Here is a 24,224-nt window from a genome sequence, read left to right on the forward strand (position 1 = left end):
AGGCGCTAAAGTTTTACATTGTTTTATTTTTAAATGCAGGGTTTTTTACATAATTCTACATTTGTAAGTTCAACTTTCATGATGAAGAGATTGTACTACAGGTCTTGTATGAGGTGAATAGAAAAAAATTTTTTGTTTGTTTTTTACAGTGCAAATATTTGTAATCTAAAATAAATATAAAGTGAGCACTGTACACTTTGTATTCTGTGTTGTAATTGAAATTAATATATTTGAAAATGTAGTTAACATCCAAAAATATTTAAAATAAATGGTATTCTACTGTTGTTTAACAGTGTGAGTAATCACAATTAATTTTTTTAATTGGTTGACAGCCCTACTCTTAATGGGAGCAAAGTCCTTCAAAAAGTCCTTCAAAACTCTGCACATCTGTTAGTGTCTGGGCAGCTGACCAGTTCTTCATAGCCTCAATTTTCTTTTTGTCAGTGGAAATTCCCCCCTCACTGACTGCGTGTGCCTGGTAGGTTACTTTTTTGGAACAACTCACATTTCTTTGGGTTCAGTTTCAGATTGGCAGCTTTAAGCTTATCACAGACCAATTGTAAATGTACTGGTTTCTATTCAAAGGTCTTTCCGTGTGCTCGGATATCATTTACGTATAACACACATTTTGAGAGAGGCATGCCATGCAGTACCCTCTCCACAAGTGTCTCAAACATGGCTGATGCATTACACAAGCTGAAAGCCATCACTTTAAATTGCCACAAGTCCTGTTCTGTTCTGAAAGCAGTCTTTTCCCTGTCCTTTGGATTCACTTGCCAATACTCACTTTTAAAATCCAGTACGGAAAAACAGACTGAATTTGCTGCAGCATACTATCACCTATTTGTGGCAATGGGTAAGAATCCTTCAAAGTTACTTAATTTAGTTTTCCATAGTCCACATAGAATGTGATGTTGCCATCTTTTTTCTTAACCAGAACCATGAGTGAGGCCCAAGGACTGGTTGAAGGCTCCATTATGTCTTTGTGATACATTTCCTTAATGATCTGCAAAGCCTCTTCCCTCTTAGCAACTGATAAATAGTCAGGTGGCTGATAATGGGTCAGTTTTTCCCAGTATCAATCTTGTGCTGGACCAGTGCACTACAATCTCTACCTTTGATGGAACTGGAGAATAACCTCTGATTTCTAACCAAAAAGTGTCTTAGATCATTCTGCTGCTTCTCATTTAAATATGAGGTACTGCATTGGAACAAGTCCAGCTGAAATTCAGGGAACTTACCTTTATCTCCTTCCCCTTGTTGTTTTCTTCTACAGTCACATTTACTAGATCTGCTGGTTCCCATTTTGCAATGATGGTTCCCGTTTTTTACTGTTTGTCAGAAGCATTTGGCAAATGAACAGGAATCCATTCCTGCTTCAGATCCACAATAACTTTAGCAGCTAAAATTTCCCCCAAGATCATAGGTCTTAATGCAGGTCTCAACTAATCCCCATCTTTCCTTGCTGGAAGGCTACCACAGCATGTAGTTGTTGTTATGGTTTCTGACCCCCTGGAGGCAGAACAGTTTGTTCACTGCAAACTAATTGTTAATAAACAATTTTTAAAATCTGGGCCACCTCTTTGAAGGGACTTTCCAAACTGAATTTGTAGGACTCCTTTCCTAGCATTGATTCCAGCTGTTGGACATCATAAAATCCAAAACAGCGACTCACTCATTCACTAGCTCAGCTACCCAACATCTTGCTCAAATTGCAGAGGTTCAATTTTCAAACCGAGTTTTCCCCATTTTTGGATAAGTGCATGTTCCCATCACTGTCTCCATTTGAGATCAGTTTTTGGTTCCCTATTCCCTAACATTACCAGCTTGTCTAGTCTAATAACTGTTATGTGTGAGCCAGTGTCCGCTATTCTTGTGCATTTCACAGATCCTATTACACTATCAATAGCCAAACTCCCATTGCGGTTGTTCAACTGGCCAGATCTAATAAAAAACTGTGGGAGTAGTTCTTGTTCCTCCAAGGTTTGCACTTTCAGCACTTTGATGCATCTGAAGAAGTGAGTTTTTTTGCCCACAAAAGCTTATGCCCAAATAAATCTGTTAGTCTTTAAGGTGCCACCGGACTCCTTGTTGTTTTTGTGGATACAGACTAACCCGGCTACCCCCTGATACGTGACTTTCAGCTTGGTGTCCCCCCATTTCCCAAAATGGGTAAGGGACTTTCATTAGACTCTCAGGATGCTCTGTTCTGGGCTGCCTTAGATGTATAATAATCCTTCCTTTAGCAGCCAATTTTTTTTACAGTACCAGCATTTAACTGAATGGCTTCCCTTGTTTTTTGTATCTTTGCCAATTTCCTTTCTTTTATAAACCACATTAAGCATTTTTTTCAGTTGTTCAATAATGTCATGAACCACATTAGAATCCCCTTTTCCATCACGCATATTAGACACAAAGCTGCACTTACAGGGTTCCTGGTGATCAGCTTCCATCCTTCTCACCAGCTTCTGCTTCCTCTTCTGGTGGGCTGCTGCAAGGAAAGAGTCAAGTTCAGAGGCAAATTCCACAACCTCTCAGAGTGACCTTGGCCTTCTTTCACTGATCTTGATCTGCAAATCCACGTCCATCTGAGCATCTATAACTTGGTGCATTGCTAATGTATTCTTGAAGTCCTCCTGGCATCTAGATATGCCAGGAACACTAATCTCCTGACATGTGGTCTCTTTCCCCCACACTCCCTCTAGCTCTTAGCTGTGCCTGGCTAGCTCAGGTTGATGACTAGCTCCAAACCTGATGTCAAGGGCTTGCACCCACAGGCGGCGAGTTATATGGGCCTGTGGTGGCCATGCTGCACCAATATTCAGAGCACGGGGGCCCGGCTCCACCAATGTTCAGGGTCAGGTCTCCCCTCCTGCACCCTGGACTCCTCATCCCAGGCCCCACCCCAGAGCCTGCACCCCCACATCCCAACCCTCTGCCCTAGCCCTGAGCCCCTCCCACACCCCAAACCCCTCAGGCCCAGCCAGAGCCCTCATCCCCCCATGCCCCAGCCCTGAGCCCCCCCTCACCAAACCCCTCATCCCCAGCCCCACCTCAGAGCCCACACCCTCAGCCAGAGCCCTTATCTCCCACACCCCCACACACCACATTGTGCAATATCGGGAAACTGTTAAATGCTTACTGTTTCCAGTCCACTTTTACATTATTTAAAAATATATATATTGGCATACAATGGGGGGGCGGGGGGGGCGGGACTTGGACCCATTCTGGGCACCACCAAAAATTATACAAACCTGGCGTCCATGCTTGCACCAGATATAGATAACTCCATTTATTTTCTGGGAGTGAATCCTCCAGCACCATCAGAGATGGGCCATTCAAGTTGGCTGCTAGAAACCACCCTCTCTATTGATCTCACTAGCCATTCATTGGGGCTGTGAAATTGAACTGAGCTACATAAGCCTCCCAGGGAGTTTTCCCCTCACAGATAGTGGGATTTTGTACCACTTGAGTTGGAACAATCCAACCTCTCCTGTCTGGGGCTGTGTGGGCTACAAACAGGATCGAGAACTGTCTTTCCCAAGTTCTCTGGCTGGCCTGATTCCTCAACGTGGCTTTTCCTGTGGCCTGTGACCTTTTGATTCCCTTCTGAAGCTAATTTTTAGCTCCTAAAGTCCTCAGTGCTGCTTATCTGTGTTAGCAAGTTCTAAGTTGGCCAAAGCTTTTTTGACCTTCCCTGGTTCCTGGAATACCCTCTCCTCCTTCTCCTCTTGCTGGTCACATCCTGAATCCACCTTGCCAGTCCAGACTGAGAGTTTCTGTAGTTGGGCTGCCAAATTGCCAAGACACTTTGTAGCTGCTGCCCTGATGAACATTTTATCTCCAGCAGCAGGTCATCTCTCAGTCATTGCTACGCAACCTCCAGATGTCACTTAATTCCTTTCACTAAATCTCCAGCTTCTGTTTTAAATTCTTTTGAGACATCTTCAGCTCTTGTTGTAAATCTTGTTTTAATTCCTTTTGGCCATCTCTGATTTCTGCAAGCACTTCCATTATTTCTTCCATCTTGGTTCCACAGGAATATGAACTCATAATTTCTCTCCTTGGAAATTCTATCCCATCGCTGACACCAGTGTTGCCTATTTGACCAAGTGGTTAGCCAATATTTGTGGCCTTGCTGAGTTGTTTCCATTTGAACAAGAAATTGATTATATGAGTCAGGTACTTCTTCAGTTCAGTCCTCTTTATTTACAGAGAATGTCCACAATGTGGACATGAGCAACACATCTCGAAGAACAGTTACGGAAGGTAGATAACCATTTTTTCTGCTACCCTAAATTGCACTGTATCAAATGGATACAGGAGTTCTCTTTGCTTCCTGTCCTTTGCTGAAGGGTTGCTGTGGGCTGTTAAATATCTATGGTCTTCCACCTCAGAGTAGAGCCCTGCAGCAGGACCTGGATCCCATGGGTCCTGCAGGACCCACTGCCATAATAGCGGGAGTGGGTGGGAGTAGGAGTGGGTATTGCGGGGTGGGACAGGAGCAGGATTAAAAATTGTCCCACACAGGGCTCTAGCTCAGAGGTTGCTGTGTTTCAGTGCTGGGTGTATGGATGACATATATTCCCATGATGAGGCTGGGCTGCAGATGATGGAAAGAAGAAAACTGAGAGGGACAAGGTGAACTTGAGGAGTTGTGGAAAGATGTAACTGCTGATTTCCTTGCTTTTTATGGTTTGCACTGATGAGATATGCGCCTCAAAGCATATTTAATAAATAGGTAGCATGGCTGATAGCTAGTCACATGGAGAGTGATCTGTATTGTTATGTATCACCCCCTTTATACCTCCCCTGTGCTTTGACATGGACTCCCCTGCCAGACCTGGTAAGTGTTGCTCCATCCTGGTAGTTGCTGAAAGCAGCTATAAGAAGCCCCCTGGGGAGTCCAGGAAGAATGAAGCTCTATGAGAGGGGACATGGGAGGAGCACCGCTTTGCAATGGGGCCAGGAAGGGAAGCGGTACCGTGAGGGACACAGGGCTGAACTTGTGCACGGGTCATCAGAGAAGAGCTTCACCCACACTGCTCTCTTCCCGCTCCTTCTGCCATTCCCAGGCCAAGCCACACACAGCCCTGCTTATCTGCACAGACACTCACTTCCCTTGGGCTTTCCAGTGAGCTGCTGCATGGTATGCTAGAGGAACTATGGGGGGTGAGCAAGGATATGGGGCTCGCCAGGGGGTGACTGAGGAGGTAGGGGGGCAGGGTTCTAGGGGTGGCCTGGGATGGAAGAATTGTCCAGTGGTTCAAGAGGAAGGCTGGTTGAGCAATTAAGATGCTACCCTAGGACTTGGGAGATCTGAGTTCAAATTCCTGCTCTGCTGCAGAGTTCCTGTGAGACCCTGAGCAAGTCATTTTGTTTCTCAGGCCTCAATCACCATTGTACAGTGGGGACAATACCTCAGAAGTGTGTGGGGATAATACACTAGTGATTGTGAGGTGCTCCGACACGACAGTGAGGGAGGCCAGACAAGCACCTCAGAGAAATGAGACCTGGGAAGCCCAGTACCTCTTTGGTGAGGCATCAGCACTTATTAGGCTCCCCTAGCACTGCTGCCTCCACTCCCTGTCCCCAAGACAAAAGCTAAACTCCAGACAGGTCTTTCAGCCACTAATCATGTAATTCATTTGCCTGGCCTGGTCTTGTCCCCCTGAGTCCCAGTGCTGCTGGTTGCTTGCATTTCTCTGCAGGATCTGGGAGTTCCCCAATGACTTTCCCCTTCTCCACACTGAGGTCTCTCTCCCTGTGTTGAATTTTAGGTTCTCTTCCCCTAACAGTGAGCGGTGGGATGGGGGGAGCCTGTTTCTGGCTGGCTGTCTATCCCATTGACTCAGTGAAGTCTCGGATCCAGGTGCTTTCCATGGCAGGGCGGCAAGATGGCTTCCTGCTCTCCTTTCTTCACATCTTGAGGACAGAAGGTAGCTGACACACAGACAGCTTCATTCTCTGAATCCATCTCTAAAGTTAGACATTTTAAAATCAGCAGGTCCAAATTATTTGCATCCAAGAGTTTTGAAAGAGCTGGCTAAAGAGTTTTCTGGACCAGTAACATTAATTTTCAAGACTCAATAAGCTCAATCTATTTATCTTAACAAAGAAGTTAAGGGGTGATTTGATTACAGTCTAATAAATACCTAAATGGGGAACAAATATTTGATAATGTGCTCTTCAGTCTAGCAGAGAAAGGTCTAACACTTGGAAGCTGAAGTTAGACAAATTCATACTGGAAATAAGGTGTAAATTTTGTCAGTTAAACATTGGAACAGCTTACCAAGGTGGTCGATTCTTCATCACTGACCATTTTAAATCAAGATTGGATGTTTCTGTAAAGGATCGGCTCTAAGAATTATTTTTGGGAATTGTCACACAGAAGGTCAGACTAGATGATCACAATGATCCCTTCTGGCCTTGGACTCTCTGGTTCTCCTAGGGTTCTCGAAAAGGGGATGTACAGGTCTGTCGCATCTTACGCACTTTTAACATGCGCAATTTCAGCTTTACGCGGTTGGCAAAAACAAAAAAAGAGAAAAATAACAATTTTAATACTATACCTGTAGTGCAGGCGATTCTGCCCGCCATTCAACTCAATGTAATTTTGACTATATGTGGTTTTCGCTTTACGCTCTAACCACGGAACGGAACCCCTGCGTAAGATGAGACTCGCCTGTAGACATTTCCCAGGTTCGGTCTCCCCTGCCTGGGAGGGTTTCCCTTGATATCTTGCTCTGGTTGAGAATCTCACCAAGCTGAGGCCATTGTGGGCTCCATAGGGGACATTCTGTTTGTCTGTCACAGGCATGGCGAGCTCACCTGATTGTGGTGTTTGTGTTGTAGGTTTCATGGCTCTTTACTGTGGACTGGTGCCCACAGTGATACGTGCACTCCCCTCCAATGGTGCCCTCTTCCTAGCCTATGAAATGACGAGGAAAAAGCTAACCGGCCTGCTTGATAGGACACCCTGAGGTCAGAGGTCAAGGCCTGATTTGGAAGGTGGTATTATAAAGCAACATGAACTAAGTTTGGGACTTTTCTTTGCCTGCTGTGGCCAAATCTTTCTGGATGGTTCTCAGTGCCTTTGGACTTTTGACACCTCCCAGCCTGGGAAGGACAGATGTCAGCAGGCACTCAGCAGGCTGGCATTTAAGGAGTAATATTATGTTCACAGGCATTTCAAAGGGATGGGGACAGGGTTCAACCCCTGGACAATGCAAAACTGAATCATATAGATTTCCTTCTCTAGTGGGTTCCCCGTGTGCCTCCTTTCTAACAGTCTACTCTTTAATCTGCATTTCTGATCAAACCCAGGTGACCTGTGTTTGCTGAAATGGAGCAGAGAAGTAAGCATGCTCCAGCAGGCAATGGTGTCTAATATGATATGTTTGTCTTTATGTACATAGATATAATGAAAATAAAATGTTCCTAGATTTTTGTAGCAATAAATTAAAATCTCTAATCTGGAGAGGGTTTTCCTGTTTTGATGGGGGAGAGTGGTGGGATTCTGGGACTAGAGAATCAGGAGGAGGAAGAATCTGAGCAAATCAGTCTGGGACTTGTAGAACATTGTATAACATTTGTTCTTTTCTCCTGTGACCTCAGTGATGACAGTGGAATGTTCAAAGAAGCTCCAGAGAGTATGCTCCCATGCTGGATTTCATGAGAACCTGTATGAAATGCTTTACTGAAGTCCAGATATGTTCCCTTAGTACACTGATGTATGCATGTCCATCAGTAGACAGCACTTTCCTCCTAGCAGCCACCCCTATTCACTGGATCTTACATATCAGTGCAGATGCTTAAGGCAGAATGTCTTTTCCTTTGGTTTGGTGAAAGCCTTTGGTTATTTCTGTAACTTTTGGATTGTCTGGACCCCTCAGTTCAGGGCAACTGCACCAGTATTTCCCCTCTGTGGTCCACCAAGGGATCCACTCTAGGCTCCCAGATCATCAGCTATCACCTCTCTTGGGTGGAGACTCATGTCTCTCTCCCTCCAGACTGGAGTTTTTCCAGGCTGCAGAGTTCCTTACCTACACTGTGATATTCCCAGCAAGCGAGACTTCCTAAATTGCATCTGTGCTTTGCTTCCTCTCCTGAGGCTGCGAACAGAGTAATTACCAGCAATCACCAGTCACCACACAGATCTTTCTAAGCAAGCACATTTATTCTTAAGGTGAAAGCATTACAGAGAAAACAAAAAACCCTCACACATTCTAAATGCTCAACGGCAGTCCTCCGTCTCCAGCTGCAAGTTCTGGTGGGTATCAGTCCTTCAAAACCCACAGGGCTGCAAGTTAATGACTATCTCAAATTCTGAACCAGAAAGACCAGCTGGGCAGTTGATCTGTTTCTTTATACAGCTTGGGCCTTTGATCTCTAATCTTCGGGAACAGGTAACCAGCAGACAAAGACCCGCCTTTCAGGGCATAACTTCAAAAGGCAGGGTTTGTGCATAACCAGAAGTGGGGAATTTGCATTAAGCAACCCTCCCCCCGCCTTCCAGGTACTCCACAGGAAACCCACTTAACGCTTATTGTCTATTCTTGTCCAAAAGTCCATTCTTGTCTGGCACATTTTCAGTGGTAGTCCTTTGAACTTGCAGGCCTCAGATCATATCTCCCCCCTAGAGAGGTGCAATGGGGTGTGTACTCCACACAATCCCTGAATGGATTAATGTGGGCCTGATTGATGATGGAGCACAGCTGGGGAAGGGCTGGGTGGAATTTGCAGCAGAAAGGAGCTGCAGTGGGAGAGTCTTCAGTCACTCAGTGGGGTATAGAAGAGGTAGGAAGTGGTCCTGGGGGGCAGCAAGGACTCTGAGGGACCCTTGGCTGCCAGCCAGCAGGTCCTGGGCTGCAACCCAGAGCAGAGGGTGGGCCTGGGTTCCCCTACCAACCAATGAGAAAGGTGGGGTGAAACCCCATGAGGTAAGGGGTATAAAGAGCCCAGAGGCAGACAGAAGATCTGCTGTAAGGTCATTAGATGCTCCTTTAGCCTGGGAGGGGTGGACTAACCTGACCTGTCCAGAGGGACAAGTTGTGGGGAGAGAGACCACTGCAGTGATAGAGCAGCCATATGGGAAGACAGTTGCTATGCCATGTCTGGCCATGAGGCAGCGCTCCTGCAGTGAGTGAACCCTTTACAAGAGGTTACATACAATCCTGGCCCACAATAATACATAAACTTTGCATTTAATACAATGAACCCCAAAGATACTTACACTGAATTCAGTGAGGTCTCCCAAGCACATGCTGGACACTGCCGTCTCTATCACAGCACATTCCATCCAGGCTGGATTTCACGAGACCCTGTCTGAGGTGCTTTGCTAAAGTCCATCTGGTGCCTTTGTACACTGACATCTATGTATCTAGTAATAGCCGGCACCTTCATCCCCCAGCCTCCTTAGTCATTGGAACAGCTGTGTCTCTCTGGAGGCTCGACGCATGCTCTTGGGACCTTCTGGAATGTCTCTTCCCTTGGTTTGCTAGAAACCTTTGGTTCTTTCTGTAGCGTTTGGATTATCTGAACCCTGCCGTGTCCTTGGCCAAATATTTCCATACACCACGGTTGAGACTTAGAATCACTTGCTGGAAATATTCTTTTCCCTATTAGTAAAGTTCAGGATACTTAAATGTATTGCCTCATAACCTAGTCTCTTCCTTGTTGCTGTGTAAGGAATTAAAAGTAGGGATATGATTAGAAAATTTTAATGTCAAAGTAACACCTGCCTAAGCCTTGTTGTAATATTGCCTGGCTATACACCTGCACTGGGATTGAAACTGTGCTTTAAGCATGTAATTTAAACTGTTTGTCTGCTAGTCTAAGGATGTTCCTCCACCCCCCCACCAATGACACGGTACGTGTAATAAATAACATCAACCTTTGCTTACTGTTCACATTCACATAAATGGATGTGCTGGACTCCACAACAGATTCACTAGCTACATTCTTCTCAGGGGTGGCGGGGCAGGGAGAAGAACCACCCAGCTTGGTTTCCCAAAAGTCAGACTGAGTGGATCATTGGAAAAATTGTGCTGCTGCAAGATGAGTGATTGTGCAGTGGAGTCACTGATTAGGACAAAGAAAGGCCTTTTGACTGAACATAACCTTAGCTGCAGCAGCTGCCTTCCTAGCACAGGGATTATGTCATTCTTCACACCAGGGCATGGAAGTTTGTGGGCTTGCACTAGGGATAAATTTGGCTTCTTTCTTATTTTGTTCCTTTCCCCGCCTGCAGTTGCTGTGGGCCCTCCCCTCTCAGGAGGGGGGCAGGACAGAAATGGCTGCTCAGACAGTGACACTTGAAGCTGACAGACATATCCAGCCAGCTCAGCTGCTGGGCCTGTGTGCCCATCTTTGGGCTGCTCTCTGATTCCCAGACCGCCCCTCTCTGGCTGTGCCTAAAGATAGACCCAGCCCATCTCTCCTTCCAGCCTCTCTCTGATGCAACCTTAACAGAGCAACAAGGCAGAGCAATGTAATTAATCAGTGCAGGGACAGGAAAGTGTGCACAGGCCCTTTGCACCACAAGGCAGGAGTTACAATTGTTCGAGCCTTGGAAATGGCTTTGCTGTGTTACAACAAGGGCTGTGGGCAAAGATTTGATGCCAATAAGAACTCTGAGGGTAAGTGGATTTGTTTTCTAGGAGTTAGTGAGCTGAGATTTGAGCTGTTTTCCTCAATCTTGTTACAACGTTTCCTTTCCCTTGTGTCAGGTAACAGAAGTTGAACTACTGGGATTTCCAGTGAGCCAGTTGCTCTAGCTGATTCCCCGACTCTTGGAAATCCCAGCCTGAGTCAGCAGCATTCAGCTGCATGTAGAAAACCATAGCCAATTAATAGATGGTGCCTGAAAATGTGGAGGGGGATGCAAATTCTGCCCATTAGTTGATACCAATCTGCACTGAATTGCATGGTGGGATTAAGCTAACCTGGGGCCCTAGGCATGAAAATAAACTCAGCCCCCTTCCCCTATCCAATCCCCTGGAAGTAGTTCATTGAGTTGGCAGCATTTTAATATTTTTTTCCAGGGCCAATTCTCCGAGTAAGCCAGGAGCCTAAGTGAGGGGTCTAGTGAAGCTCAAGTAAATGGAGGCAACTGGTGTCAATGAGAGCTCCCTTCCAGATGGGTGTTGAATCACTGAGGTCAGGGTCATAGCAGCTGTTGATGAAGTTCCAGGTACATTGGGGGAGGGGAGGCTAGGCTCGGCTCTGCTCTGCTTTTAGCTAGGCTGGGTTCCTCAAAGCCCAGAACAGTCTCTGGTTCCTGAGGTGCATGAGAACCAGGTAAGGCATTGACTGTCCAGAGGGTATCTGCAAGTGCCTGTCCCAAGCTGAGTATCTCATAGGGGCGTAAAATGCAAATCTGAGAAGTGTTACCCTGCGGACCAAACCTGGAAATAGAATCATGGAAGATGAGGGTTGGAAGAGACCTCAGGAGGTCATCCAGTCCTACCCCCTGCTCAAAGCAGGACCAACCCAAATAAATCATCCCAGCCAGGGCTTTGTCAAGCCTGACCTTAAAAACCTCTAAGGAAGGAGATTCCACCACCTCCCTAGGGAACCCATTCCAGTGCTTCACCACCCTACTAGTGAAACAGTGTTTCCTAATATCCAACCTAAACCTCCCCCACTGCAACTTGAGACCATTGCTCCTTGTTCTGTCATCTGTCACCACTGAGAACAGCCGAGCTCCATCCCCTTTGGAACCCCCCTTCAGGTAGTTGAAGGCTGCTATCAAATCCCCCCTCATTCTTCTCTTCTGAAGACTAAACAATCCCAGTTCCCTCAGTCTCTCCTCATAAGTCATGTGCCCCAGCTCCCAAATCATTTTCATTGCCCTCTACTGGAATCTCGCCAATTTGTCCACATCCTTTCTGTAGTGTGGGGCCCAAAACTGGATGCAGTACTCCAGAGGAGACCTCACCAGTGCCAAATAGAGGGGAATAATCACTTCCCTTGATCTGCTGGCAATGCACATTCTAATAGGCCTCCTACTAATAGCCTGATTGGCCCAACCGCTTGAGCTAGAGAAGGGGGTAGCAGCAGGCACTCCTCATTGCAATCTGACTCACTCCTGTAGGACACGCACCTCACTGACGGCTGGAGTAGGCTTCAAGAATGCACACTCTGCTCGGCAGAAGGGAAACTCAGCGCTCTAGTCCCAATAGTTCCTAGCTGGTCCACCACAGTGATCAAGACGGGGTGCTGGCTGTGTGGGAGCTCCCGTTGCTCCATTCCCAGCCTCTCCCAGGAGGAGGCCCTGTAGGAAACAGGGCAGATGTACTGGCTGTGGATGCATGGGGGATGTCCTAGCTACTCCAGTCACAGCCTCTCATGTAGGGAGCAGGGCAGGAGCACTGGCTCTGAGGGGAGCACCCAGCTACTCCTGCTGCAGCCTCTCCCAGCAGGGTGGCCATGACAGAATGTACCCCTGTGTCCACACCCTACTCACTATTGTAATAATCTTTGTATAGAGTATGCCTTGTGAGGTACTGTAGCAGGGTGGACCCCTGCTCCTGCCCTGAAGGGGTTAAAAACAGCCCTGGGAAGGGGCTGTGGCTGGAGAAAGCAGCCTTTAGGCTGGGCTGAGTGGGGAAGTGGCTGCAGCTGGGGCCATGCCCCAAACTGAGCCACAGGGCCTTATAAGAAGGCCAGGGAAGCCAGAAGCTAAGACAGTCTCTCTCTGTATTCAGAGGGAGATGGGCCAGGCTGCAGGGAGCTAGACCGGGTACCTGAGTGGAGCAGGGCTGGGGAAAGGCAGAGGAGCTGGGGAGCTCCATCCTGGAAAGCTCCAGGCTGCGGCCTAGCATTGGGCTAACAGGTACTGGGGTTGCAGAGGCAGCCCAGGGGTAGGCCAAAGCAGCAGGTCCAGACCCTCCTTGCCAGTGATGAATAGGCTGATACTGCAGTCTGCCCCAGGACGTGGGGCTAGACAATGACTGGCAGTGGCCTTACACTGAGGCAAGGTGGGGATAGAGGGTGGGGGTTCCCTGAGAGGGGAGACCCTGAGAGAAAGGGGTTACTGCCAGGGAGCAGCACTCCATGTGAAAGGGCACCGGGGTCCAGGGAGGGACTCGGGGCCAGGGAACAGGCGGATCACTGGCCTGCATAGGGCGCTATGGGGCTGGGAACCGAGCTAATTCCCCGGGATCACCAGCAGGAGGCGCCGCAGGGGTGAGTCCAAACCCGTTACAGGTACCATCTGACAACTCATAATTTGCTGGTCTGTATTGTCCTGATAAAATATGAGGCAACATTGTCTGTGACATTATAAGATTCCCCTTATGATGATCTTAACATATGTTCCAAACTGAGGTTGGCAAACAAGTCTGTGTCAAACAAAGGATTGTGTGCTCTGCTTAATTTGCATTTAAGCAATAAACAGAGTCATCAAGCAGGAAGGGAAACAAAAGATGTTCCAACCAGTGGGGAAGAGCAGCAGGGAACATCCTTCCCCATAGGATCTCTATGTCAGGGGTGGCCAAACTGTGACTTGTGAGCTGCATGCGGCTATTTTACCATTAAAGTGCAGCTCCCGGAGTTCCCCACAACATCCCCGCTCTCCGATTATCAGACTCGTGGGGGAGCTCGGGACCTCTGCCTTGCAGCAGGGGAGTGGGGTAGGGGCTTCGGCCCAGCAGAGAGGGAGAAGTCTCAGGGCTTCAGCAGGAGCGGGTCTGAAATCCAGAGCCCCAGCAGGCGCCTCCAATGGGGGTGAAGCACTGAGACCTGGCAGGTGTGCCCTGGCTCTCGAACTTCTGAAGATTGCCGTTTGCGGCTCGGAGGGTCAGTAAGTTGGGTAACCCTGCTCTGTCCTGAATCTCAGCTGGAAATGTTTTCAAGAGGGGGACTAACACTATACAAATGAGGGATAAACACCTCAAGGAACACTCCCCCTGCTCCCTCCCTCTCTGTCCATTGATTCACCATGTGAGAAGGGACAAAGGAAGCAGGGGTCCTGGCCTAAAAGTTTGGGCAGCAAGACTGAGAGCTTGTGCTGAGAAGAACTTTGCTTTGAATTTAATGTCGTTAAGTTCAGCACTAATTGCATTTTATCTTTATTTTTCTTGTAAAACATTTCTGACTTTTATACCTCATTACCTGTATTCACTTAAAATCTCTTTGTGTAGTTAATAAACTTTTTATTGTTATATCGAATCCAATGTGTTTAATTTAAGTGTTTGAAGAACTATTTAAAATAATAAGACGGCATATAATTATCTTAAAAACTAACAGACTTATCATATTTATATTGTGCAGGAGAGCGTTGGGGATCACAGGACACCTATTTCTAGGGGAAAAACCTAAGACTGGGGGGTGTGCTGGGGTCACCCTGCAGTATAATCAAGGCTGGTAAGAGCCACGGTGTGGCTGGCTGGCTGCAGCTCACACACAGACATAGCTGGGAGCGACTTACATGCTGGAGACTGTTTGTGAGCAAGCCAGACTGGAGGCTATAGCAGCATGGCATGGTAAAGGGCACCCCAGGTTAGACACTGCTACTCATTAGTCTGGATTGTACCTTGGTATGTCACAGTGGTGCAGCGAACTAGGGTTTGTGCACAGCTTGTTACCCTTCAAGCACTGGGATAGCACTGGTGGCTGGAAACAGTCACAGAGAGGTTACAGCTTGTTGTTTTCTGTTTGCTTATTTCGAGTAAAGGAAATAGAAACAGTAAATCATAAAAATGAGCAGCAGCAACAGAACTTCAAAGCTAGAGCTGGCCAGATTGGAGAAAGAAGAGCCAAAAAAAAGCAGGCATAAGGGCAGCGGCTGGAAGCCATGGAGCTGAATGAACAGGAAGCAGCAAGCCCTGGAAGGCTGTTTGTGAGTGGCCCAGGTGGGAGCTCCCACAGCAAGGCATCATAAAGCACCCAAGGTTACAGGGGAAGGGGTGACACAGCTACTCATTAGTCTGGATTGTGCCCAGGTATGTCACAGGGATGCTGTAGGGAGCAGGGCAGGAGCGCTGGCTGACCAATAGGGATTTGTGTCCTGAAGCGCTGATACTCTCTGTTTTGAGAGATGGGGTCTAAATTATCTATCACTCAAGAAAGAGATCTTGGCATCATTGTGGATAGTTCTCTGAAAACATCCACTCAATGTGCAGCAGCAGTTAAAAAAAGCAAACAGAATGTTGGGAATCATCAAGAAAGGGATAGATAAGACAGACAGTGTCATATTGCCTCTATATAAATCCATGGTACGCCCATATCTTGAATACTGTGTGCAGATGTGGTTGCCCCATTTCAAAAAAGATATATTGGAAAAGGTTCAGAAAATGGTAACAAAAAATATTAGGGATATGGAATGGCTTCCGTATGAGAATAGATTAATAAGATTGGGACTTTTCAGCTTGGAAAAAAGACGACAAAGGGGGGATATGATAGAGGTCTGTAAAATCATGACTGGTGTAGAGAAAGTAAATAAGGAAATGTTATTTACTCCTTCTCATAACAGAAGAACTAGGGGCCACCAAATGACATTAAGAGGCAGCAGGTTTAAAACAAACAAAAGGAAGTGTTTTTTTCACATAGTGCACAGTCAACCTGTGGAACTCCTTGCCAGAGGATGTTGTGAAGGCCAAGACTATAACAGGGTTCAAAAAAAGAACTAGATAAATTCATGGAGGATCGGTCCATCAATGAATATTAGCCAGCATGAGCAGGCATGGTGTCCCTAGCCTCTGTTTGCCAGAACCTGGGAATGGGTGACAAGGAGTGGATCACTTGATGATTCCCTGTTCTGTTCATTCCCTCTGGGGCACCTGGCATTGGCTACTGTTGGAAGGCAGGATACTGGGCTAGATGGACCTTTGGTTTGACCCAGTTTGGTCACTCTTATGTTCTTGTTTTTGTCTCATAGATTCCTGTGTGTACCACCCAGGTGTTCCCATATTCCATGATGCCCTGAAGGTGAGTGCAGTGGTAGACGGACAGCTCTTGTCATAAGTTCAGAACCAGATGCCAGAAACAACTGTCTTCATGAGGTATGGATGACAGTCCATGTGTATGGGTTACAGTCCATCCAGGACAAAGGGAGATCCAGAATACAGGGAAGTGTGTGTTTGATGTGGGGATTGAGAGGTCAGTGCGGTTTTCCATACCTGACCATATACATCCTATTCTTGTGTCCAGGGCTGGTCTTGTTGCAAGAAACGAACCACAGACTTCTCAGAATTCCTCTCCATAAAGGTATGTAACCCACCCACCTCTACAGGCGCTCCAGTCTCCACCGCTCCCAGATGCCCTTCCCCCAAAACAAAACACCAGAATCCTCTGGCTGCCTGGCCCATCTGTCCCTCAGGGGCAGTTCTAGGCACCAGCAAAGCAAGCAGGTGCTTGGGGCAGCCCATTTGCAGGGGCGGCAGCCGGCAGGGATCCAGCCTGGGAGCTGAGAACCAACAGGGGGCCTTGGGAGCTGTAGTTCCTTGGTTAGCTCCCTGCCTATAGAGCCAGCCCTGGAGCAGGGAAAGAACCACATTTCCCAGCATTCCCTTGGTTGCTATCAACAGGAAAGGGAGGGGGAGGGAGTATGGTAGCTGAAACCTCATGCTGCAAAAGCAGCAAGGTGTCTTGTGGCACCTTATAGACTAACAGACGTTTGGGAGCACGAAAGCTCATGCTCCCAAACGTCTGTTAGTCTATAAGGTGCCACAAGACTCCTTGCTGCTTTTACAGATCCAGACTAACACGGCTACCCCTCTGATACTCATGCTGCAGCTTGCTGTGAATGGAGAGCTCACTGCTAGAGCGGGGTGGCACTGTGAATGGGGAACAAGTGTGCCCAAGGAGTAGAAGGCTTTGGCCCAGATATCCCCTTCAGAAGACATCCCCAGGCTGGATTAGGGATACTGGTGTGACCTCACCTTGCAGCCCCCAAAGAAGGAATTGGGTGGACTAACTGGACGGTGCCCCTCTGTATCAGGAGCCTAGCAAGGGAGGTATGTGGACCCTACTAGGAGAATTTAAAATGAAAAGTAAGGGAGGGGAGGCTCTACTGGACCTGGGCAGCTTTAGATGCAGTACCAGGCACGTAGGAGGATTTCCACCTCTGAGCCATGGAAGCAGAAATTGACTTTTCCTTTCCAGATTTAGCTAATATTCAGAAAGGGAATCTAGCACCTGCCTTCCAGATTTGAACACCTCAAAATTCAGGAGTGCTCAGGCTCAATTTGGGCAGCTCTTACTTCATTTCTTCCAAATCAAATATACTGATCCACTGTAATTTGCTGTAGAAAAAGTAGGATAAAATTGAGCAAGAAATGCTTCCCAGTGGTTTTTAGGACAGGAATTTGCTATTTTCAACAGCCATTGCCTTTTTTTATTATTATTAGTTTTATTTGTTTAAAAGGAAGACAGTGATATTGCATTGGCAAATGCCCCATAGAAACAAAGTGTGGAACAAAAGAATAATAAAGGCACCTCAACTTTTCCTCATTCATGGAGGACAGTCTTATAATATGCATCCAGATATCCTCCAATCACACAAGCTGAAAATTGTTCCACTTTACTGCAGCTCTGTAACCATATGGGAACCAATCCTGTCTGTTCTGTGCACATCCAAAATTCCTGCTGAATGACCCGCCCTGGGAGCAAGTTACCAGTGACCCAGGGCTGGGGCGGAAGGAGTGGGCGGGGTGGGGAGGGAGAGCCCAGGGCTGGGGCGGCAGGGGGTGTGTGGGTGGGGGAGCATTGGTGGGAGGGGGAAGGGGGAGCCCAGAGATGGGGCAGCACAGGGTGTGTGTGGGGGGAGAGCCCAGGGCTGGGACAGTAGGGGGTGCAGGTGTGGGAGGGGAGAGCCCAGGGCTGGGGCAGCAGGGGAGTGCATGGAGGAGCCCAGGGCTGGGGTGGGGGCAGGCAAAAAAATTTTCGCTTGGGGTGGCAAAAAACCTAGTGCCGGCCCTGCTGTCCCTACTGTGTCCGTTTCCCTGGCCAGATCCCTATTCCCAGCTGGTCCATCCCTGGCCCATCCACTTCCCTGGCCAGATCCCTATTCCCGGCTGGTCTGTACCTGTCCTGTCCACTTCCCTGGCCAGATCTTATCCCTGCCTGGTCTGTCCCCACCCTGTCCGTTTCCCCATCTCTGCCCTGGCCAGTCTGTCCCTCTCCCGGCTGGTTCCCTGTCTCCATCCAGCCTGTCTCCCCCGCATCCAATTCCCTCTCCACCATCTGATCCATCCCAGTCCCACCCAGCTTCCCTGGTTCCCCTATTCTAGTGGGAATTTTTCTCAGCCTAATGATGTTACTCACCTGAGTCCTAGATACTGGTTGATGGGCATAGATCTGACTTTCTCTGCCTAGTCCTGCTTCTCAGTCTCTCACGGACTGCTCCTGGATGGCTTACCAGTCATATTTAAGATGGCTGAAAAAAACCTACCTTCCTTCCTAAATTCTCTCTCCTTCCTCACTCACAACTCTTTTCTCTCACTCAAGCACTTAACTTGGGGGCTGTCTCTCATGCCTCCCATCACATCCAGGCCAAGCCCAAATCTTGCCATTTCTTCATTTGCAACGTATCAAAATCTCCCACCCGTCTCCGTCCCAGTAGCTAACACTCCTGCTCAGGCCCTGGGATCTCCCGTGTTGATTATTGCAATGTCTGCCTTTCTGGCTAACTCTTACGCACATTGCCCTTCACCAGCAAAGGACTGGTACACAGGAAGAAGAGCCAGAGGCCTCTCTGTGGTGCTCCCCAGAGGTACCCAGGGTTGTGAGGCACCTCACCACCACCTACCCTCATCATGTTTGTGCCTGATGTGGATCGGAACCTTGAAACCACCAGCCTCTGGCAGCACACATAGAGCCTTCCAGGCCTCTTCAGGCCTGGGTCTCTCTGTTCAGGTAGCAATAGGGACACACCAACTGCCAGATCCTTGGAGTGTTCCCTGTAGTGTCTAGCCCCCTCCACTGAACACTCACAGGGCTACCAGGCCTGCAGTTCCTAAGGAACCGTACTCCAGCTTGTAAGACTCAACTCAGGTTCAGCACTTTGCTTAACATCACAGCACTGAGATCTAGTTATAATGAAAACAAGAATGTGTTTGTTGTCAGAGAACCAAGATTCATGTGATAGTGAGAACACTGGGAAAATGGGTTACATACAAATCAAAATCATAACATGCTTTCTAGAGGCTAAAACAAGTTATCCTCTTGTTTAATATCTTATTTCACCCATCGTTCTCACCAGCATTTTCAGCCAAGCCTGGCTGAGACCCCTCTTTCACAAAGCAAACTGACTGTCCATTTGCTGCCTCAGGGAAGGATGCTAGGGTGTCATTTTTTGTCCCCCAAATAGTCTAGAGAAAATCTTTGACGTGCACCTCAAGATGAGGTCTCTCTTCTCCCATCCCTCTTCCCTGGCTGTTTGCTTCTTCCTGTCACTTTTCTCTCACTTCACAGTGCTTCATTAGCATTCAGTTCAGACTAGGGAGAGGCGACCTGCTGTGACCCATACAGTATTTAATGTAGGTCTAAACAGCCAGACACTTCTTATCTGACAGAAACCGCTTTTTCTCCTTTGCTGGTGGTCAGCCCTAGACACAGACGTTAAGTACATAATTGCCAGTGTATATTCATAACTCCTTACACAGCATCTGTATGTGCCGTTTGTGATTATATTGATGACCAGTGTGACACTGGCTTTTCTTTGAGACCTCAGACGACATTCTTTGGTGACCTAGATAGACTGTGTGTCCCAGACCCAGGAAATCCTTGTCACCCAGGCACCCCCTCTGTTCCCGTGGCCCATTGGCACTAAGAGGTTCCTGAACCACCCACTCCTGCTGCACTGTAGTGCTAGGCTGTTGGGATGCTTTTGGCACAACTTCCTGGCAGTTAATGCAGCTGGGCACAGCGTGACGCTCTGCTCCCTTGGGCTGCTGAGGTTAGGGACTGTGCCCCACACATGAGTGTGCTTAGTGTCCTGGCTTTGTGGAGTTCGGGGGCAGCCTGTCTCTGCAGCATGGGGCACGTGTCACTTGCTGCTCTGGAGTAGAGTAAATGGTGGATTCTTTGTAACTTGATGTCATTACATCACAAATTGAAGACGTCAGTAACTCAACCAGAGATTATGGGCCTCCTCCATGAGGGGGTGGGAGAGGTGTGGTGGCCTGCAATGTGCAGGAGGTCAGACTAGATGATCATGCTGGTCCCTTCTGGCCCTGAGTCTGTGACCATGAACTACAAGCCCCTTGCATGGGGAGGTCAAAAGGATTGTTAGGCTTGCCTCTGGTCCCTCCCCTTAGGGCTGCATGAAGGGGTGTCACAGCAATGAGAAGCCCCCCGAGCCCTTCCGGCCAGAGGATACCTCAGACAAGCTGAAGGCCAAGCCAAGCACAGAACCCATCGTCCAAAGCCCAAAATCAGCTGAGAAGATACAGCGTGAAAGGCCAAGGTGAGTCAGGCACTGGCCATGTAGACGGCCCTGCCCCTGCTTCCCTCTCAAGATGGGGCAGGGAAGGTTAATCTGAGTGTTGGGGGAAACAATGCCGGTTTTTGTTATGTTGTGTGTGTTTTTTCTTTCCAGCTCTGATGAGCCAAGACAGCCACTGCTGATTAAAGTGTCCAGGTCTCTGGAGCAGACCCTGGAGAAGCTGAAGCTGGCCTCCAAAAACCAATGCCCAGAGGGAGGTTCCTTGTGCAGGGGTGAGAAAATGGGGATGGGCCTGGCAGGGTGGTCTTGAGCTGTGCATTATGGGAAGCATGGAGGGTGCACAACTTAGAAGCAGGTATGTGTGTCATGCAGAGGACTGCAGGCTGTGGGGTTGTATCCCAAGATGGAGCTGTGCACGGGGGGACTACGGACTGGTATTCTGGTGAAGAATAATGTGGCTCATGGTCCTGGCTGACGGGCATGTGAGTGAAACCACTGGGTGAATGTTTAAGCCTGATAAAGAGCTCTGTGCTATGTGTGTTGATTACAGCAGAGGCCATTCCAGAGGTCAGGACTGGCACCACCTGTAAGAACTCAGGCTGTAAGGCGGTGAGTTGCACCCTTGGCTTTGTGTTCCAAATTCCAGGTCAGGGTGTCCCAGGCTCTGGGGAATCAGATCTCAGAGCGTAGCTCTGTGGACACATGCTCCCTTCCCTGCTGATTCTGGCTCAGTGCCCCGCACTGGCAGAGACCAGCTTTCTGGATTTGTTTGGGAACTGGGGGAAGAGGGTCTTCACGATCTCTCTAGTGCCCACCAAAAATAAGTGTCAGCACCTGGGACTTATGACAGGAACATCTAGCTACATTTTCTTCAGCCACAGTGAAGGTTTCAGGTGGAATCTGTTGGCCCCACAGCAAAGCTGGCATCTCCACTTCGTTCACCTAAATCCAACAGGCTTCCCAAAAAGCTCTTACTGCCAGGAGAGCAGGCTCCTGGAATGGTCTGCATGGCAGACAGCAGTTCCATCACATCAGCATTGCACACTGATGGCTTGTGTAGGCGTGTAACCTTCCAACCCCAGAGCCCTGGGGCAGGGGTGCTCAGCCCAGTGCAGCTGGGAAGCCTGTAACCATGGGGAGAAGGGAGGGATTAAGGTGAGTGGGATCCAGAAGGAAGTAGATTGAAGGGCAGGGAGAAGGAGGGAGAGCACAGCACAGGGAGTGCCTGGCAGGAGCGGGAGGGGTAGCAAAACCAGCAGGGAGCAAACACACAATGTGGGGAAGCATGGAAATGGCAAGGAGGGACCAGCTAATAATGAGGGTATGTCTCTGTCCCCATCCCCTTGGTATCTGAGCCTCCCACCCCAGGCTGCATGTGTTTGAGGGGAGAACTCAGGAAAGGACAGTCAGTGAAGGGTCCTGAGGCTCCAGCCATGTCCTGCAGGACACAGCAGGGACCAGCTGCACTTTAAGCAAAGAAGAATTCTCCTCCCGCCTTCCCCTAAAGGTTCAGGTCAGGTTTCATTTTCAGCAGCATGCTGTGCTGATCATTGCCACTGCCTCTTCCCCGGCAGATCTACAAGGGGGCAGAGAATGAGACAGAAGCTTGTATTTTCCACCCCGGAATTCCTGTCTTCCATGAGGGGTAAGAAACATTGTTTGGAACCAGGAGACTTTTATCCCCATACTTGTGAAAACTGCCTACCCACCTTGGACCCTGACTCCGCTCTTCAGTGGCAGACCAGTCAGCAGTACAGCAAGCTTTCCCACAAGGAGAGACGCTCACCCTGGGGTCCCACTCAGTCTGCAGCTCCTCCAACCACACGGCCAGTTGTGTTGGTTATTTTTATCCTGTGGCCATGTGACACCCCAGCTCATGTCACACAGACAGGCTAGCAGATGGCCACATCTCTTAGCTCCAGTCTGAACAAACTCAGGGGGACCATCAGTCCCATATCCCCCATGCTCAGCATCTTGAGTGCCCCAGGTCTCCTTGCCTCCACCTAGCTCTACCCCTAAACCCCTAGAGCACCCACCTTCCTTGGACTCATGTCCCTTTCTGGCATTCCTAGATTAATTTGTTTCTTGCTCTTTCCCCAGTATGAAGTACTGGAGTTGCTGTGGCATTAAAACTACAGACTTCAGTGCGTTTCTGGAGCAAGAGGGCTGCAGCACTGGGAAACACAGCTGGCTAAAGAAGGAGGTATGCCACTGCCGCAAGGCTTAGAGCAGTGAGCAGACAGCAAAGGAATCCTGAACTGTCACTGCTGCTCACTCTGTGCTGGTAACTGTGGCATCTGCTCGTCACTGGGGCACAACAGACCAAATGAATTCTTAAAATATCACATGCAAAAAATATTATGGCTGAAACCATTGCAATTCTGAGGCCTTGAGTGTGTGCATTACCCGAGTCTCCTTTCCTGATCACGCAGCACAGGCAGAAACACAAATGCCTGCATTGGAGCATCAGGATGCTAGGCAAAGGGGCAGAGTAGCAGGATTTGGCTCTTCATGCCTAGTGCTGTTTACGCAAATAATCCCTCCTTGTAGGGAGAGTGGGACTGGGCCAGGACTGCTTACTGTGTCCCTTCTTTAAAGGGCTAGTGCAGACCCAGGATGGAGAGAAATTAATGTCCTCTCCATTTTAGTCTGTTTGCAGAATAATGCGTCACTTTGCCCAGTGGCAACGATTCCAACAATATTTATACAGCACAGGGCTTTGAAGAGGGAAACCACCGTACAGGTGTTGTTACGCTTTGTATGATGGCGTGGGATAAGCCATACTGCAGTGCCTGTGAAGAAGGGGGCCGCATGACAGTCTGTGCGGGCCTTAGCTGCAGTTCTGGCACTTAGTGAATGCAGCCCTTTCGCCACATGCTGCCTTCACATGGGCTTGTGCATATTACTTTCTTGAGGGTTTTTTAAACTGAGGATAAATTAAAATGTATTTGAATCTCTGATCCTTTTTCAAACTTTTCTTAAACTTTTCCCTCTTGTTTGAGACCAGGCCTGAGCATTTTATCTCAGAAGGCAGGTGTTTCAAACCACTAGCGACAGATGCATAGAAAGAAATGCCATCTCAGCCAGACCTAATGGAAATGAGCTTAAAAAGTCAGGGCATGGTAGCAAAACTAAATACACATGACACAGGCAGTGCAGAATATGAACAGTCTCCCCATGGGAGGCAAAGGGAGTAGGGAAGCTGCACCCCAAGTCTGAAGGCACTTCCCAGCTAACACAGAGTCTGCTCTTCCTGTCAGCAAGTGCAAAGGGGTCCCCATGCCCACCTGGATTTTTCCCTTGAAGGTTTGCAGTTCAGGACTGACCAGACCCACCCCTGCTTAGCTGTTAAAAAAAACCATGAGACACAACAAAATCAGGTCAGCACAAGCCTGCCCTTTGAAATATCCTGCTATTACCTACATACACCCATCTGACTGCTACAGCGTAGTCATCTTCACTGGCACATCTGGTTATTACTCCGCCCATTTCTAAAGCAGGCAGCAACACAGAACTGGGTCATTCTTACAGAATTGTGTCCGGTGCAACTGGTATAACACGAGATTCTGTACATACCTCTCATTTCCCCTAACTGAATGCTGCTCTCCTTGCCTGGCTACTGCACAGCTTCCTGCAGATGGGGCAGGCTGAAAGTGCAGCCCTTGGTTTTAACACCTTAAAAACCACTGGTGGGTGACAAATACAAAAGTTAAGCAGGGTTAGTTAGCAAGAGCAGGGCACTGCGCCCAGCCACCCTGAGTGCCAAGGCCCTGCTGCTTAGATGGGCTGGTGGGTAAGTATAAGCAGCAGTGGGCTAGGGAGGAAGGTCTCT

The 24,224-nt window shown here is 48.4% G+C and overlaps 1 protein-coding gene across 10 annotated transcripts in view; it reads left to right on the forward strand.

The window, feature by feature from the left end:
- The window catches only part of ITGB1BP2 (integrin subunit beta 1 binding protein 2), a 46,837-nt gene that overhangs the window by 12,834 nt on the left and 9,779 nt on the right, over window positions 1-24,224 (forward strand). For 2 of the 10 annotated variants that reach the window (XM_039487978.1, XM_039487980.1), the window contains exons 5-11: window positions 15,884-15,933; window positions 16,156-16,212; window positions 20,265-20,413; window positions 20,546-20,664; window positions 20,943-21,001; window positions 21,967-22,037; window positions 22,493-22,595. In XM_039487978.1, coding sequence (XP_039343912.1) covers window positions 15,884-15,933; window positions 16,156-16,212; window positions 20,265-20,413; window positions 20,546-20,664; window positions 20,943-21,001; window positions 21,967-22,037; window positions 22,493-22,595 — 608 coding nt within the window. Of the gene's footprint in view, window positions 1-5,780; window positions 5,940-6,855; window positions 7,012-10,344; window positions 10,641-11,058; window positions 11,195-14,471; window positions 14,859-15,883; window positions 16,008-16,155; window positions 16,213-20,264; window positions 20,414-20,545; window positions 20,665-20,942; window positions 21,002-21,966; window positions 22,038-22,492; window positions 22,596-24,224 lie in introns of those variants that run through there. The other 8 variants (XM_039487981.1, XM_039487984.1, XM_039487983.1 and 5 more) reach the window with 8 other exon arrangements.

Source organism: Mauremys reevesii, linkage group 9 (genome assembly GCF_016161935.1).
Source record: "Mauremys reevesii isolate NIE-2019 linkage group 9, ASM1616193v1, whole genome shotgun sequence".
NCBI lineage: Eukaryota > Metazoa > Chordata > Testudines > Geoemydidae > Mauremys > Mauremys reevesii.